The sequence below is a fragment of the Opisthorchis viverrini genome, assembly GCF_000715545.1.
Source record: "Opisthorchis viverrini unplaced genomic scaffold opera_v5_28, whole genome shotgun sequence".
Classification (NCBI taxonomy): domain Eukaryota; kingdom Metazoa; phylum Platyhelminthes; class Trematoda; order Opisthorchiida; family Opisthorchiidae; genus Opisthorchis; species Opisthorchis viverrini.
This window is the reverse complement of record NW_008751684.1, coordinates 445,477-461,337: the sequence shown is the minus strand read 5'-3', so window position 1 is coordinate 461,337 and position 15,861 is coordinate 445,477. Positions and strand designations below refer to the sequence as shown.

The 15,861-nt window shown below is 43.2% G+C and overlaps 2 protein-coding genes across 2 annotated transcripts in view; both read right to left on the bottom strand.

Moving 5' to 3' along the window:
* The window catches only part of T265_02321 (hypothetical protein), a gene marked incomplete at both ends in the record, with an annotated part of 104,419 nt that extends 99,785 nt beyond the window's left edge, over positions 1 to 4,634 (bottom strand). The window contains one exon of the mRNA XM_009166535.1: positions 4,534 to 4,634. Within this exon, the coding sequence (XP_009164799.1) occupies positions 4,534 to 4,634 (101 nt within the window). The remainder of the gene's footprint in view (positions 1 to 4,533) is intronic.
* A 4,881-nt stretch (positions 4,635 to 9,515) lies between these two features.
* T265_02319 (hypothetical protein) overlaps positions 9,516 to 15,861 on the bottom strand; it is a gene marked incomplete at both ends in the record, with an annotated part of 47,159 nt that continues 40,813 nt past the window's right edge. The window contains 3 exons of the mRNA XM_009166533.1: positions 9,516 to 10,530; positions 11,891 to 12,255; positions 14,898 to 14,987. Of these exons, the coding sequence (XP_009164797.1) occupies positions 10,260 to 10,530; positions 11,891 to 12,255; positions 14,898 to 14,987 (726 nt within the window). The remainder of the gene's footprint in view (positions 10,531 to 11,890; positions 12,256 to 14,897; positions 14,988 to 15,861) is intronic.

Genomic DNA, 15,861 nt, shown 5'->3' with positions numbered 1-15,861 from the left:
TACGATGCGATGAATGATGCTTTGGCATGAGTGAAGAAAGTGCAACCCACCGGTGTTTGTTCCTAATTAGAGGTGGTTTGCCATTATTCTGTAGCCCATGTAGTACATATGATGGAAAAGGATTCACTAGAATTATTTATGGGATCTTCACTTCCAGAAAGGAGAATGTACATCTCCGTTGGGCGTCCCAGAGGTGTGCCTTTTTGCATTAAGGTAGGCTACCTAAGAAGCACTTTAGAGGAAACGAATTTCGCGAGTCATCTGCTCTGCAAAGCAGATTTTCCACGATTTCGAAATCTCCCACTCACTGAGCAACACAAACTTGTTATTAAAAAAAGGAATTTTGAGGGCTCAAGTTGTATGGAGTGTCGTTAGTTTGTTCACTGAACTGGGTGAGGTTTCTTGGCAGGCAAGATCAAGTCACCAGTGCGTTGTTATGTAGCGATGCGGTGTTATGTATCAGTGACGTAGGTTATTGCAAGAATCGTACTAAATGAGCCTTAATACAAGCTTTTGATCACGAGAACTAATAGAAATATGTCCGAGACTTTGTAATGGAAGTTAGAAATCTAACAGTATATCGCGGCGATTGGCCGGGAGAAAGAAGATTATGGTGCTTTTTTGTGTGCATTAAATAGAGACAGCGAGGAGCGAGACTGGGGGATCATGAATTACAGCGCAGCGGAATCATATGTCTATTTTCTCCTCTTATGTCTGTATCCATTCTGTTCGTCCGGTATTTTTTTACTTATCAGGTGAATTTACCACAGTTGTGAATTGAGGTCTTTCGGTATAGAAAGTAACACGCTCCAATTCAATACACAATACCGATCGACTCTAATGTCCGTTTTCAGTTTTTACCTCGTCCGTTCATCTCAGGAGGATACAACATCACTGCATCAGAAGAAAGTAAAATTAATCCATGCATTCGACTTATATGTGCGCCATCATCCGACAAAGTACCATCCCATGAGGTTTATGTAGTTAGGTTATATGGTTACCATGAGCTCGGTTACTGCTTCTAGCTGTTCGACTCAACCAATGGCTCTGTTGGTATCTGGCGGAAAATTTCGCAGCTCCTCTAATCTCCACAGTTAAAAATACTCTCAATGAATTTTTATTCGGTCCTTACTAAAACTAATAGCCAGAATGTAACATCCACCGGCCTTGGTCTGCTTGCGCGGTTTTTCTCTCCAGTAGTCGTCTGCTATGACAACGTTGATCGACCGTCTGTTAATAAACCACCGGAAGAGCTACCCCGGCGTTAGTGAATTTTAGTGTCCATTTCGTCAAGAAAGACGTGTAATCAGACGGCAAGACAGACCCCCCTTATTTTCTCAGGGTACCGCAAGTGGTGTGCACTTTGCCTAACCCAACAAATAGGGCAAATGTGTTTGGCATTCATGCGGTTTTTCCGCTGTTGTTTTCTTCTGAAAAACTTGTGCATGAGTTCGGCACTCGGATACAATGAGTATCACACTTAAACGATAGAGTGACTAGACAAATCATTCAGTGTTATGCCAGAGTGCATTGTGTCTGCTCAGTTTATCTGCTATACGTACGTCTATGTTCACGATCACAATTTCTAGTTGCAACAGTCAACCGTGCCCCGTAATGTCAGGAAACAACACACTCATCAGCTTTGTCCACTTAGATAAACAGGCCTTGTTGCAGTCTTCTCTCACCCACTGATGAAGCGTTTGATGCATGTGATGACAAGAACTTTGGGATATCGGATAGTGGGAGGAAGGCTGTACGCCAAGGAGTGTACAGGAAGTCATTTTTTGAAGGATTAAGGGCGCTGGATGGAGGACACAAGGGTACAACGGGAGGCTGTATCACCGGGTTATGCTATACCTCTAGGATTGATCAGGAATCTGTGTAAACAAACCACCAATTTCCCAGTGTTCTTCGGCAATCATTTGGCGTAATTCCAGCAGTCCTGTAGATCTTATTTCCAACATGGAAATCAGTTTTTTCGCCTTGTGAATAAATCACTCACTTGCACAGTCACCTCGTGTGAACATGAACGATACTTTATTGAAACTCTTCTTTTGATTTCATTTGCATTCCGTAGAAATAAGTTTTGAAGGATTATTGACAGCTGGTCTAAATCTCACGTTCGCACCAAATAGGAAAAAATTGTTGTCTTGTGCTGTATCGCGACAGCTACTTCTGATTCTTCTCAGTGATAATCACTATCTTGCCAGACACTATGCCTTTGTGATCTCAGAGCTAATTTTCGTTCAGTTGTTTCAATTAGATCTCGCGTGGATGCCATTGAAAACTGGTTTGACCAACATGCTAGGTTCAAACGTTAATAGGTTTTCGGCAAATTAGTGCATCACAGCTGAGCAAATACAAGGCTACTAAAGACGAACAGCACTCAACACGATCTAGATAGCACTATCACCAAATCTGAGTGTTTAGTGTTGAAAAGACACAAGTACAGCTGGCCGGTTCGTAAACAACTGAATAAGAATTTGGAATTAGTCTCCATTTATCCTCCCTTAAAAAAGAAAAATCTCTGTCAGAGAGACGTTCTGGCTTCCCGATCACCAACTTATACCTGAACGCCTAAGTACTGCAGGTGAAGAGACACAGGAGTGTGCCCTGAAGGGTGTCTGAGAACGCGCGTAGCAGTTAAACAAGTATGCAGTAGAATGAGCTGTAGGATAAACCACCTGTTGTCGCAACCAACGCTTTCCACTCAGTGTGAATTAATAAACTATTTACCGGTAGAATGTGGTTGAAGTGGGTCTGAGCTCGTTTCGGATAAGGAGAAAACTCGTTACCCTTCGGGGACGGGGAGATGGAGGAAGCGTATCCAATGAATTCAGTGACCGCTCAGTTTTATCATCAACAAACAAACAACCTAGTCATCAGTTCGATTAATCAGATATCACGAGGCAGAATCAGACAAGAGAGCGGTTGCTTTTCGAGTACACATTTGGCTAAGTATCCACAAATTATGGCCATCATAAATGTCAATATCCTTGGTATCCATTGTGAACTTTATAATCTCTAGGTTTTATTACTCAAATGAAACATGTTTGAACATGTTTGTAACGTTTAGGAATTTTTACCGCACAATATCAAGGATAGGCGGAATGGAGTTTGAGAGAAACTGTCATCGGCACGTTGTAATGAGGTAAGCCAAACAGCTTTGCACGGAACTGAAGAAGGGAACCAGCCGATGTTCAGCTAAGTCCACCGTTTTGTAAACCAATGTACAGATTCACTTAGGTACTGTTCTGCGTTTCACTAAAACGCGGCAACTCAGGGACTTGGCCTACCATAAGAACCTGAAAAACAGCAAAGCTGGTAGTAAGCTGTCGGAAATTTTTCGGTGGTGTCCCTACTGAAACTCATGACACGAGGCCGGTCTAGGTATTATAAACAAGAATTTTCCCTTGATTCCGAAGGGTTGGCAGAATTCAGTGACTCGTATCCCATAAGTATGGGAAAATAGCCCATGTCTATTAATTAATCAAAGGATGCATTGCATATCTGAATTTTTCCCAAAGTTGGGCAAAACGAAACGCGCCAGATAGTTGGGTTGAAAAAATCGCACATTCGTTTTCAAGCAAGTGCATCTATGTCAAATTGGAAATAAAAGTTATCGAGAAGATTATAAAGAACCGGGCACTGCGAATCACATAGGATGTTTGATTCAACCTGAAGATTTTATGAGATTAGGATAAAACGGCTAATTTATGGGAAGGAAATAAATTGGAATAGAGCCCACTAGCTGATAGGCCAAAGGATTCTTCTCTTATGATTAAAATGACTCGATAATGGCTTCAAAATTCGTGCGTAAATTCCATGACAGATACAATAAAACCTCAGTTTTAGTAGGGTTACTAGTACGGGACACTACACTGAAAGCTTAATAGTGCGTTTGACGGAATGTGGCTGATTTAGTGATGCCAATAGACAAAAAACTGTGTAAAACAACTTCGCCGTATCACGTTCCTTGTTTCTTCACATTTAGATGATGTAACCTCCAGATCTTTTAATTACGGGTACTTCCTTACTGAGAGAATCAACAACGGTCGGAGGTCTTACAGGATACTGGATCCAGAAAAAGCGAAAAAGGGACTTTACGGGACAAACACTGGAAAAAATATCAGTCCAAGCAAAAAAAAAGAAAATGGCGGCCGTCCGTTTCAAAGGGAGCGCTTGCTAAGGAAAATATATGAGTTTAAATATTAATATAATCAAACTTAATAATAAAGGAGTGTATGCAGCGTGTTCCTGTTCTACCATGGAATATACAGTAGGACAGGCAATATCTCTCCTAACCAAAGACTCTCCACATTGATCCCGCCTATCGTCACTATTGGACTCGGGGAAATACAGTTAGATTATATCGATGTCATTTCCAACCCCGGACTTCTGCCCAACTCTTTATCAGCCAATAATGCCAAATAATTTAAAAGAATAAATGAACAACAAACAAATAAATAAACAACTGAAGACAACTGATACACTAATAAAAAGGCCTATTAAACAGAGTCTCGTGTGACTTACCCACGGAAAGGAACTGAACAACGACAGTAAAACGGTTGAACGGCGGATGGAAACAGAATACCAGAGCGCAGCTTTATTGTGTGCACCCGATGAAACACCATAGATTCACACTGTCAACAGTAAATGGCCTGTCAGATTCATCGCCGATTAAGCCAATCAGACAAAAGAGCAACTGTGGGTTCTGACGATTGGACTATTTGCGGTTTACGTCTGGTTGTTTGGCAAACGAAGCAACTCCCATGATGTAGCCGCATTTGTTTAAATCGATTGCCCTACGCAATCGGTTGTGCTACCGCACACAATACGAGCGTGAATCATCAGTATTGTCTGCGTAATTAGCTCGCACGTTGAATATTAGTCTTAAGAAAGAAACGGCGTACTACTACCTAAAGTTACATTCGAATAAGTGAACCGTTAGGCTGCTGTATCATCGGGTGTAAAAGAAAATAAACACATGTATGCCATAGCTTCACCAGGAGGGTGCTACACAAACAGCTGGAATGTTACAACAAACATCCGGTGTGGAAACAACCTTTCATTTGACCCATACTGTCCCATTCAGCGGATAATGAATATCAGTAACGATTACGGAAACTCCCGCATAAGATTAAAGCACGCGACCACCACATCCTGTATTTCAGTCAGTTGCTAGCACCCAGATGGAAATTAATCTGTGGATACACTTAGTGGAATACTGCACAAGCAAGCCATCGAAAACCCTTGAAGCGATACTTGAACTTATCAGATTTCAACACAATCCAGTATAAATGAGCCCCGTATGCACTTGTGCCCTAGGAGACAAAATCGTTCGTATGCCTGGATTTGCCATAAGGCCGAATTCATTTTGAACGGATTCCGGTGATTATATATACATATATATGTATACATATGCATATATATGATAAGACAACTTTCTCATGCTTCTTTATTTACGGTACAAAAAACTGAAGATGAACGAGGAGGAATCTTAAGATGCCTAGATTTAACGTTGGATGGTTTCGAGAGTAACGGAACTTGTGGGGCCTCACATAACCTACGGAACTCACAAATTAGCAGCTATGCTCCTTTGGATCCTCATCAGAACTGTATCAATAAATTTTCTGAAAAATACCAGTGGGTCCTGATATAAAACAAGACAAGTAAGGAGTAAGTGCACAAACAATCAGGGACTTTTCACACAAGACAGGTCAGCCCACTCCGTGTTTAGTATCGTACAATTTTGTGGTTGGTGAGAATGAACTAGAGCAAAGTATCGTGCAATAAAAAAACATTCCGTTCCCAGTAACTATCCAAGCATCAACCTAGGGCAGTTGGGGTGTCTTTGAAGATCATTTGGTGAAGTAAACAAAATGGAAAAATCGTTCAAGGTCAGGAGTCATCGACTCTTTAGGTCAGCCCAGAGTCATCGAGTTTGGAAAGCAGAATGTCTATAAGCTATACAGCTTTATATCCCATTTTCGGATGAAGATCCGATTTTTTACGCAACGCATAATCTGTGCTGTATTATGCGAGTAGATTCAGCCCCGTCGGGGTTTGGTGTCGCCATTGTAATTATTGTCTAAAAAAGCAGTGAAGCACCAATCCCGCCAAACTAATTTTCATATTTCCCCACATGTGACCGCGCTAAATTGTTTAGTTACGAAATGTGGTAGAATTTCGGGATACGCTACTGCCCCAAACAGCCCCAGTAGGGTAAAGACCATGAATTCATCCAATGAGACCTCAAAAACCATCAAGTAACAAACCGAAGTCAATTAAACACTATCCGGGGTGTGTGGGATGTAACATTAACATGTCACGTGCAGCCCCTAGTTTGTACCAAATGATATCGTCCACGATCTATTTTCCAGCAGCGTAAATACCCGTTCAAAACAGACCATCTATCTGGTTTAGCTTCTCACAAATCAAACTTAAGCTTTACCGTGCACGCCAGGATGACATAATGTTCCTCTACATCATCATTTCAAGAATCGGACTCATTGAAAGCCAGAGTACATTGTCCACCCTCCTACCACCACGTGCTCTGCTTGTACCATACATGGAGGCTTATACAATGACTCGGAAATAGTGTTAGTTGGCGACCTTCCGATCACTGAATCTAACCTCGGCTTAAGTCGGTATTCATCCCTGCTTAAAAGGGGTAGTGATGAGCCGTGCGCCTTCAGCTCATGGTGGTTTCATTGGAAGTTCATACTATTGGAGACTATTTTTCATCATCACTAAAGCAAATTGACTTACGGACAAAGACTGCACGTAGGACCGGGTGCATCATGAGAACAACCCACGTCCGAACTTTAAGGTCGACTGGAAGTTTTATTAGCGTTTCGTCTCAGGTATTATTCACAGGTGTCATTGACAAAGAGCTAACACTTAACTTCTATCGGACCAACCCCTCACCAGTTGGATGTCTTAAGGTGTTTTTCTCTGTTGTCACTATGCTTAAGACAACAATGCTTTAAATACACACAGAAGTTCACAAGCTTCTCCGTAACAAGTTGAGTTAATTCTGAATTCCAGTAGTCATCTGATCATTGTCTGTGTTCGTCGCTGAGCATCCGGATTGCCGCACTAAGCACCCACCAACTACAAAGAGATCGTTTACTGATAGAATAATATGTAATCAACATGTCGGATCAACCTCTTTCACCACCACTTGTGTTTGCAATATGAAGAGTAAAAACGAACGCACCTTTATCACATACTGGAATTGACAAGATCAATAACGATTTTGCTGCCCAGAATTTCCAATTGTGATAGACAGTTTTTGCAACCAGGTTATGACCGCTACGATAAAACCTATTTCTAGCATGCGACCCGATTAAGACTGGAACACATTGGATCCGTTTTATGCAGCAGGTGCACGTGAGCGCACAGAAGCATACCACGTCTTGCGTTAATGGAAGAAAAACGGCTGCCGGAACGTTGCTACTAGTGCTCACACCTAGAGTGACCCAACTATAGTTGGTCAGCTTGAGGATATGCAGTGAGCCAAGGCCCATAGTGTAAAAATCCAGGCGCTGTTGCCGCAACTAGCGCATTGCGGGGACGAATTCCTGTGTAGGCACGTGTTTCAAAGTGTGCACCATAAAATTGCAAGGATACACGGGAGATTCTGCTTGGCCAAAATGATTAACATCGTCGCTCAGCGTTGACAATAATAACATCAGGGCTGAGAAGGGAAACCAATAGGAATAAATCGCTGATAGGACAGTCAGTGATCAGTGCTGGGAACCATGCACAACAGATGACAAGTGGTGTCCCGAATCAAAACACCCACGTGGGTCTTCCGAAACGGAGCAGAGGTATAGCTGGTTGAGGGAAAGACACTGTGTCCAAAGATTCCCTTTTGTTGAGTGGATATCAACGGCGAAACCCGCACAGCATGTTCCCGGCTGTTTGAGCAGTTTTCGCTTGGAAGCGTTATCACTCTCTGTGGAGTATAAAACTCAAAGTTTGATGGTGCTAACAGAATATCCAAAGGAATAACTGCCAATTTTATTATGGAATTCAAACATTAGTTTGACCGGTTAGCTTTGAATAGGATAAAGGGCGACCGACGAGTCTGCACTACCATTAAGTGGAAATACTCCAATGCATCGAATGACGGTCGTATCCAATCCCGAAGCAATCCCTGCGTTACACGTCCGGTGGGCAATGTCGCAATTAACGGATCCATTCAAGCTTCACGCTGGCACCGTTCCGCATTGAACGAGAAGCCGATTTAGCGTCGGTACAACTTGTTGTCTAAGTAATCATTATCATTAAGATTGTTGAAAGGGCGTCAGCACGGCTGTAATTTGGAAACCGCGCTAACCTAACGAATCCCAACTAAGGCTACTTTTCATTAGCATTCTAGCTTAAGCTGTCGTTTTCTCCTGTTGGATTGATACGAGTTCCATGACAGCCCGGTCAATCTGAGAGTTCGCGGTCGAAAATCGCTGAAGAAAAGTGACTGATTCAAGTCTCATTCGGACCACACGTTCACATCACATCTTTATGTAAATGAGTAACTGATTAAAAAATGCCATGAAGATGGACAGCAGATAGATGACCATGTGTAACAACGGAAGGGTTATGGGCTTCCGATAAGAGTCGGTAAAAGATCACTGCATCAAATAATATTCCAAACCGGACGATGTGTGGAGGTTCAAATATGAGGATCACAGGATCCCCAGTGCACCTAGATGAGACGGAAGATAACCAACGCAGTTGTTTGACGTTGAATTTTATACTTCACACGGTGGATAAATCGATATTACCCTTGGTTTCTTCATCTGACTGGGAACGTAAACCTTTCAAGAAAATGTGTCTGACAGCGGACTAATTTCATATCGTCATGAGAGATATTTCAGCCGAACTGTTAACCATAGAGTGGAACACAGTCCCAGCTGACAGCTGATAATACATTGGAAGCTTAAGGGTACAGCCACCCAATGTTAATGGTAAGCAACAAATGAATTGATCATGCTTTGCCAACGAACGTTATCCGCGTATGTACGTTTGCTTGTTTTAACTAGGCATGATAATCAATCTGATACAAAGGTGACTGCACTAAGCCTGAAAGGTAACGTCGAAACAAACGTTGTTTGCTACGTGTTTTTTTAATGCACCCTCCGGTAGACAAGCAGTCCAAGTCAAAAACTGATTAGAAGCAATCGCTTCTTGCATTCGCATATTAGGCCTCAGAGGATTCACACACACACACACACACACACTTTCACTGAGAAGTATCATCAGACTTCTGGCCAGAAAAACTAACATTTATCAATGGGAGCGCAGCCCATCCATTTTTCACCGATCAGGCAAGTAAATATTCCGTTGAATAATTGTGTGGATTCGCTGCACAAGAGGGAGGATTCACACACACACACACACACACACACACTTTCACTGAGAAGTATCATCAGACTTCTGGCCAGAAAAACTAACATTTATCAATGGGAGCGCAGCCCATCCATTTTTCACCGATCAGGCAAGTAAATATTCCGTTGAATAATTGTGTGGATTCGCTGCACACACGGTCTTACACAGTTCACGACACAAGTAAAACGGATGAATCATCAGACGCATAACACAGCTGTGGGCAAGTTTAACGAGAAGGACGAGAAAGGGAAGGCGCAATAATCGACCATGGAATAACGATTGGCAATTGTCCCGTAGGCAACCCGACACAAACCCAACCAGAGATGTGTGATGCCGTGTACCCTCCATATCCCGCGACACAGTTTGGTCAATTTGACGTTTTCTCTAACCGTAAAGTTCAATATAAAAGAAAAGGAAAAATGCGAATGCAAAATATTTCCTCCCTGCGCAAAAGCACAACATGTGCATGTTAAATGTTACCAACTTTCATCAACAGACCACGGGATACTTGAAATCGATATCCAGAAATAAGGAAAAAGATAATAATAATAATAATAATAATAATAGCAAAACGTTTGAGCACGGAAAAAGAAAAACAGGAAAAGACGAAAACCTGAAATAAACCTAGCATATATTTGACACATCAATCTAAGGTGATACTGAAGTTGTGGGAGTAATAAAACCGGAAGAAATACGTTTTACACAGAGCCCTGTATGTATCTGGGAATGAAATAGATACGGTTGCGTAACAAGCAAAAGGGGCATGGTGAAGAAAAGATAGAGCGCCGGTGTCTAGCAGGTAGGCATTGTTTGAATCACCGGGGAAAATAGCGTAAAGACAAAAAAGGATGATGGAACCAAAGCTAGTCGGAAAGGCCAACTAAATCGGAAAGGGCATTATCCGTGAGGATACAGCTGTGGGGACTGAAAAGCTGGTCTGAAATTGTGTTCGAGGATTCGGGGCGAGAAGCATCCCCCGTTGGGGTGGGTAGTAGTAGTAGATCGTTGAAGGAGAAATCCGTTTGAGGGGAATCGGCGTCGGGTATCAACTGTATCTTCAAATGTGGACCACCGTCGCAAGCATTATTCGGACCTTTGAGGGTTGCCATTGACTGACCGCATGGTGACAGAGAGCTTAAAGTAAGAGAAACAGTGAGCAAGACAGAGCGTAATGTGTCAGTGAGAGCCTTTAGTTTTACACAACTGATCTATCTGCCTACGCGTCATACTGAATCCATTCAGTTCATCGAATACACGAAAACTCACAAACTAAATCAATAACAGATTTAAAAAAATAGACCAACACGGAAAACGATAAAATGAAATGTAAGAATGAGCAACCAACGGAATAAAATGTAGCACCAACGTGGCTAAGTTGAGCGAGGTTTTCACCGTCTTTCGACCTAATCATTGAGTATCAATATTCCGAAACACGTTCACCTGGACCTGACTAGGTAGGTGTGAGCTTCCACCCGGGACATCCTCGGTTTTCACTGAACAACGACATGAAGATAAATCTTCATCCGACTGAGTCTTGGCGGACGATGAAATTAAATAATCAATTCCGAGTTGATTTGAGGCACAATTTGTTCCTAATGTTTCGCTCAGCTGATCGCTACCCAAGGGACTGATGTTTTCACGACTACGTAGAGGATTAGATGACCCCGACATAGCGGTATACCTCCCAGAAGACTTTTCGTCCTGTGCGAGCGGGAACCCACATGTACTTGAATGAAAACAAAGGTGACGACAAAGGTTTTTGGATCTCAAAGATGGAGCTATGGGAAGCATTCTTTGTTCCGATTGGTCGATGAGTACACATTGCTCAGAGTGTAGGCATCCATGTACGCATCGGACGCACGGGGTAGGATTTGTCTGGAGAATGGTATCAATGCTGTGTTCCGGCGGTGAACACAACCAGTCCTTCGTAGACACGTTGTCATGGTTGTTCACCAGGTTGCAGCGGTCGAAGGTATTCGTGGATCTCAGAGCATGCGCTACCCTGACAATAACGGTTAAACAGACAGTGACATTTGTAGTAATATTCAAAAAATGTCCCATCAAGCTTAAGTGTCCCACCTTCGCATGGTACCACTAATGCATATCCCTCTGAGGACCCAATAAGACTGGCAAGCAGAAAGCAGTTCTAGCCTAGTTAAGAAGCAACTCGCTACGGAAGCCTCACTACATGAAAGGCAAGTTTCACGTTCAACCAGATAATCAGTAGGAATAGATTCCTCGGCTTGCAAAACATACAAAATGTGAATAATTTCATATAGAAGAGCATTTTCATAGCTACGGTTGTTCTGTTGGTAGAGTTGCTCGCCCGATTTGGCGACTTTGTAGCACACATTTCGTCACCAATCAAGGCGATGTCATCAACGCGTTGTTGTGATGCGCAGCAGGACTGTGCACAGCATCAAATGGAGACGAAACGTTTGCAACGAAGTTGCCATACTCAGCGGATAACTCCATCACCGATACCAATATCTACCTGTGTTTCACAAGATCCACGCCAGTCCGATTTGACTCCGTTAGGACCGAATCAGCAGGAGAGACTTGCTGCAAAGGTGCAGCTGCATTAGACATCCCGGTATCCACAACCGGTTGAAGCTGTTCAGAGTTCAATGACTTGGTTCGTTCAGGTGCTCGCGTAGAGTTTGTGCGTGAACGATTAAGCTCAGTTGGCTCGTTTTGAGGACTTTCAGTAAATTTTCGATTGTGTGTATCGTCTATCGCAGGAGGTTGCAACAAACTGAGTTGATTGCGTAGGTTGTCGATCACCCGATCAGCTTCGATAAGCCGACTGTTACGATTCTCCATGCGTTCACGTGTGAAATGAAGCTCTGCATAGCAGTTCTGAAATTCAAGAAAAGAAGGAAATCTAGATTCACCCAACTCACCAGCACTCATTGACATCAGAAACACAGTCTCGGTAACTGGCTAGAATGGTGGCGCATGCAAATAACTCAAACGCCAAATAACCAACAGATTGACGAAGGAGATTGCTGAACATTAGAATTTACGAAGTGGAAGGCTTCCGCATCAAGAGCCAGCCATGCTCCGGTTCGATCGACTAGACTGAAGGTGAGGGTCAGCAAGCCTATTTGCGAAAGGAATGCATCAACGGGTCATTCCAAGGAGTGTCATCTCCAGTGATGAGCTGAACACTCTCAAGAAGCGTTCAGCTGTAGCACCCTTCCGGTGCCTAGCTCCCTTGCCACCCGAAGGAAGCACGAGGGCTGGGATACTGCCAGGTTGCCCAAGCCTAGACAGGGGAAGTCGAGTGGCGGAAGTCGGATTCGAACCACGGAACTTCCGGTCAATAAATTCGCGCTCTAATCACTTGGGCCATCTCCCCATCTCTCAAGAACAATGCAGCTAGCTTTCCTTAACGCAAGCTCTAGGAGAGGGTGAGCCGGATTTCGCGCTAAACAAATTCAGACAGGTGCTAGACTGGTTGTACCATTCCTTTCATCAGTTGTGGTCTTTTGTTGTTGATCTGAAAGCTGTTTCCGACTCTAACCATTTCTTTTTAACTTTTCCATCGACATGCTTGTTAGTTACATCTCAGGGTTAGAAATGTCCGCTGAGCACTAGCCCACATATACTGAGCACAATCAGTCAAGAAATCAAGGCGCTGCAGATAAGTCAACTGATGCTGCCGTACGATCTGACATGTGATGCACAACTGCAACCTTACACAAGTCTGAGTGCACTGGTAGATGAGATTATTGCTTGAAACCGGAAGATTGATGCAGCTTTTCCCAACCCCCGATCATGTCCTGAACTCAATCGACACCTGACGCCTCCAAAGATGGAGAGCCTGAGACGTGACAAGCCAAAGGTTCATGACAATGACATACATGACGCAGCTCCAGAGTCAGTGGAGCCCCTGAATCATTGTGCTGCTGCTCTGCAATACACATCATCAACACACACGAACCGGGTAGACCACCGCGTTCAGTGTATGGCGGTCCGGTTCATGCATCCATTTTTGTTCGTGAAGAAAATGCACTTCAGATACAGCTGAATGGCTGAAATTACGGAGACTGAGATGAGCTATGGAGTTGATGAAGCAGACTCATATACAGGAATTTCATGTTCCATGAGCTAATTACTGCCTAGACCCCGATTCCGCAGCTCATGAAACAATTCCCTCACGAAAATCACCATTTTGTCATATATTAGCTGCAATAATTCCGTGTTGCTCCCTCGGGGAACGTGATGTGCCAGTTGGGCACAGGGTTGCTTTCCACGACCCGCTCAACTGATCACTTCACCGCAAAATCTATGTCCGATATTTATTCATAATAAAGAAGAAATGAACTAAGAATGATGCAGATATCAAGCACCTTTAAAATTGGGTGGAGCACTTATTGTTTCGAGGCACGGAATTGAACAAGTTGGCCAGTTCCAGGTTTGGTACGTCCTTCCGCATCAACACACAGAAAACAGGCCTGCATTCAGGACTATGAAGCATCATCATCATCATCGATAGCACGACATCAGTGTTTAACACCGATGCTTCACTGCCGTAAACTATGAAGTAGCATACAAGCAGAAAGGTATTTTCCATAGAAGTTCTTCACCAACCTACGGTCACGTCTGCCTTCAGACCTTTGCAAAATCTCCACCAGTTAATGGTGAATAGCATTTTGGTTTATTCTACCCATCGATCTCCACAGGAGACTTGACGGTTACCAAACCATGGACACGGCATCACCGTTGCTATAACAAACCGAGCTGTTCTCATAGGAATGGTTAAATCATTCAATTAGATGGAAATTCTATTACGACGTATGAAACAATGCAGTTTAAAGGATAAGTTTAAACAAACGATTTAGTTGGATCTATTAATGCAATATATAGCATTTCGCGCTGTTTTTATGTCGCCCAAAAAACGGATGGTATCTGCGAGTCGCATTTCATTGAATTCAAGCTTTCACTATACACACCTGATATGAAATACAAAAAAGGAAAAGGAAATAGGTTCCCCATTGAGGACAATTCAGGTGAATACAAACCAAACTACACAGTAATTTTTCTACAAAGCGCAGTCAGTAGCATCTCTTTCTGAGAACAACACAAGTTTTGAATACTGGTGTTTCATTTCAGAGTCTGACAACTGCACCAACGTACTTCAGCAAACAACAATGGCAGGTCCGTCCATCTGAATTCAGACGTTTAAATGGTACCCTAGCCGTATTAGCAGATGTCGACCTGATTAAGCGCATTATCAGAGCAAGACCACCGCTGTGGACACCTTTCTGAGGAAATAAGAAGCCGGGGGACCGACAAATAGCATAGAGGCACTGGCATGTATGTCCTAGGGGATTATTTGACAGCGCGGATATAGGACTCTACACGAAAGAATCAGTTGAAAAAGGTTGACAATGTTCATGATAATCACGAAAGAGACGTTCAACAACGGTAGCATCATCACTAGAGAGAATGTCCAAACACACTGAAAATGAAGCGAAGGACACGCAAATAAGCACCTGTATTTCTTTTCGTGCCTTCAGTTCGTTGTCCCGGCTAGTTGATAAAGCAGATTCCAAATTTCGAACTGCCTCCTTTTCGTGATTCAACTGGAACAAAAAAAATAAACCGACTATTGTTTGCAGCGAATTGAGTACCCCGGGAATTACCCAGTTCATAGGTTAGTTCAGTATGTACGAGGTAACGCCCATGGCACTTTAAATTCAGATTGCCTGAGTAAAATGCTGAAGATACGGGAGTGCCGAATAGCTTTGGAACTTTGCCGCCAGGTCCTTCTTCTATTTGCTCTTGTTTTCACAATAACGCTTCGTTACTGTAAATCACGGTTGCTGAATTCACCAGTCCGAGTATACACACCATGCACGACACAAGTCTGGTTGAACGACAGTGGTGTGCCAGTGCATTTCTGTGACAGCAGATGCGTTAGGCAACTCGATTAATTATCAATTCACCAGTTTCCAACGACCACGGCAACCGCATGAGAGGGCCAATAAACAGGTTGGTTGACGAGTGCTGATGGCGAGATTGCCATCCCGAGGTCAAAAGTGTGTGATGTTATGCAAAACAACACGCATCTCCGTCCATCTGTGGGTCCATGTGTTTTCCGACGATCTTTGCTAGATCGGTTTGACAGATTCGGCGAGGCGCGTCCGAGCCCGTCATCCCTCGTCAAGGCGTTTTCGAGCGAATACACCTCTAACCCAAGGGAGGTTTCATTCTATCAGTGAAGTCAATTTATGCTGAAAAGCGAAGAAGTACTGTACAGCTGGTCACGATTAGTTGATCAACAGTGTGACTGGCTCTTACTCAGACAGGACATAGCTACACTCATACTTCGATAACAGAGTCAACAACACGTGGTCACGTACCGATTGGCACCTCGAGTCATGAGTCGAAGTGATTCCTTCTCAGAGAGAGGTTTGGGTGTGTTTTTGTTCAAAAGATGATTAAACTTAGAAACTG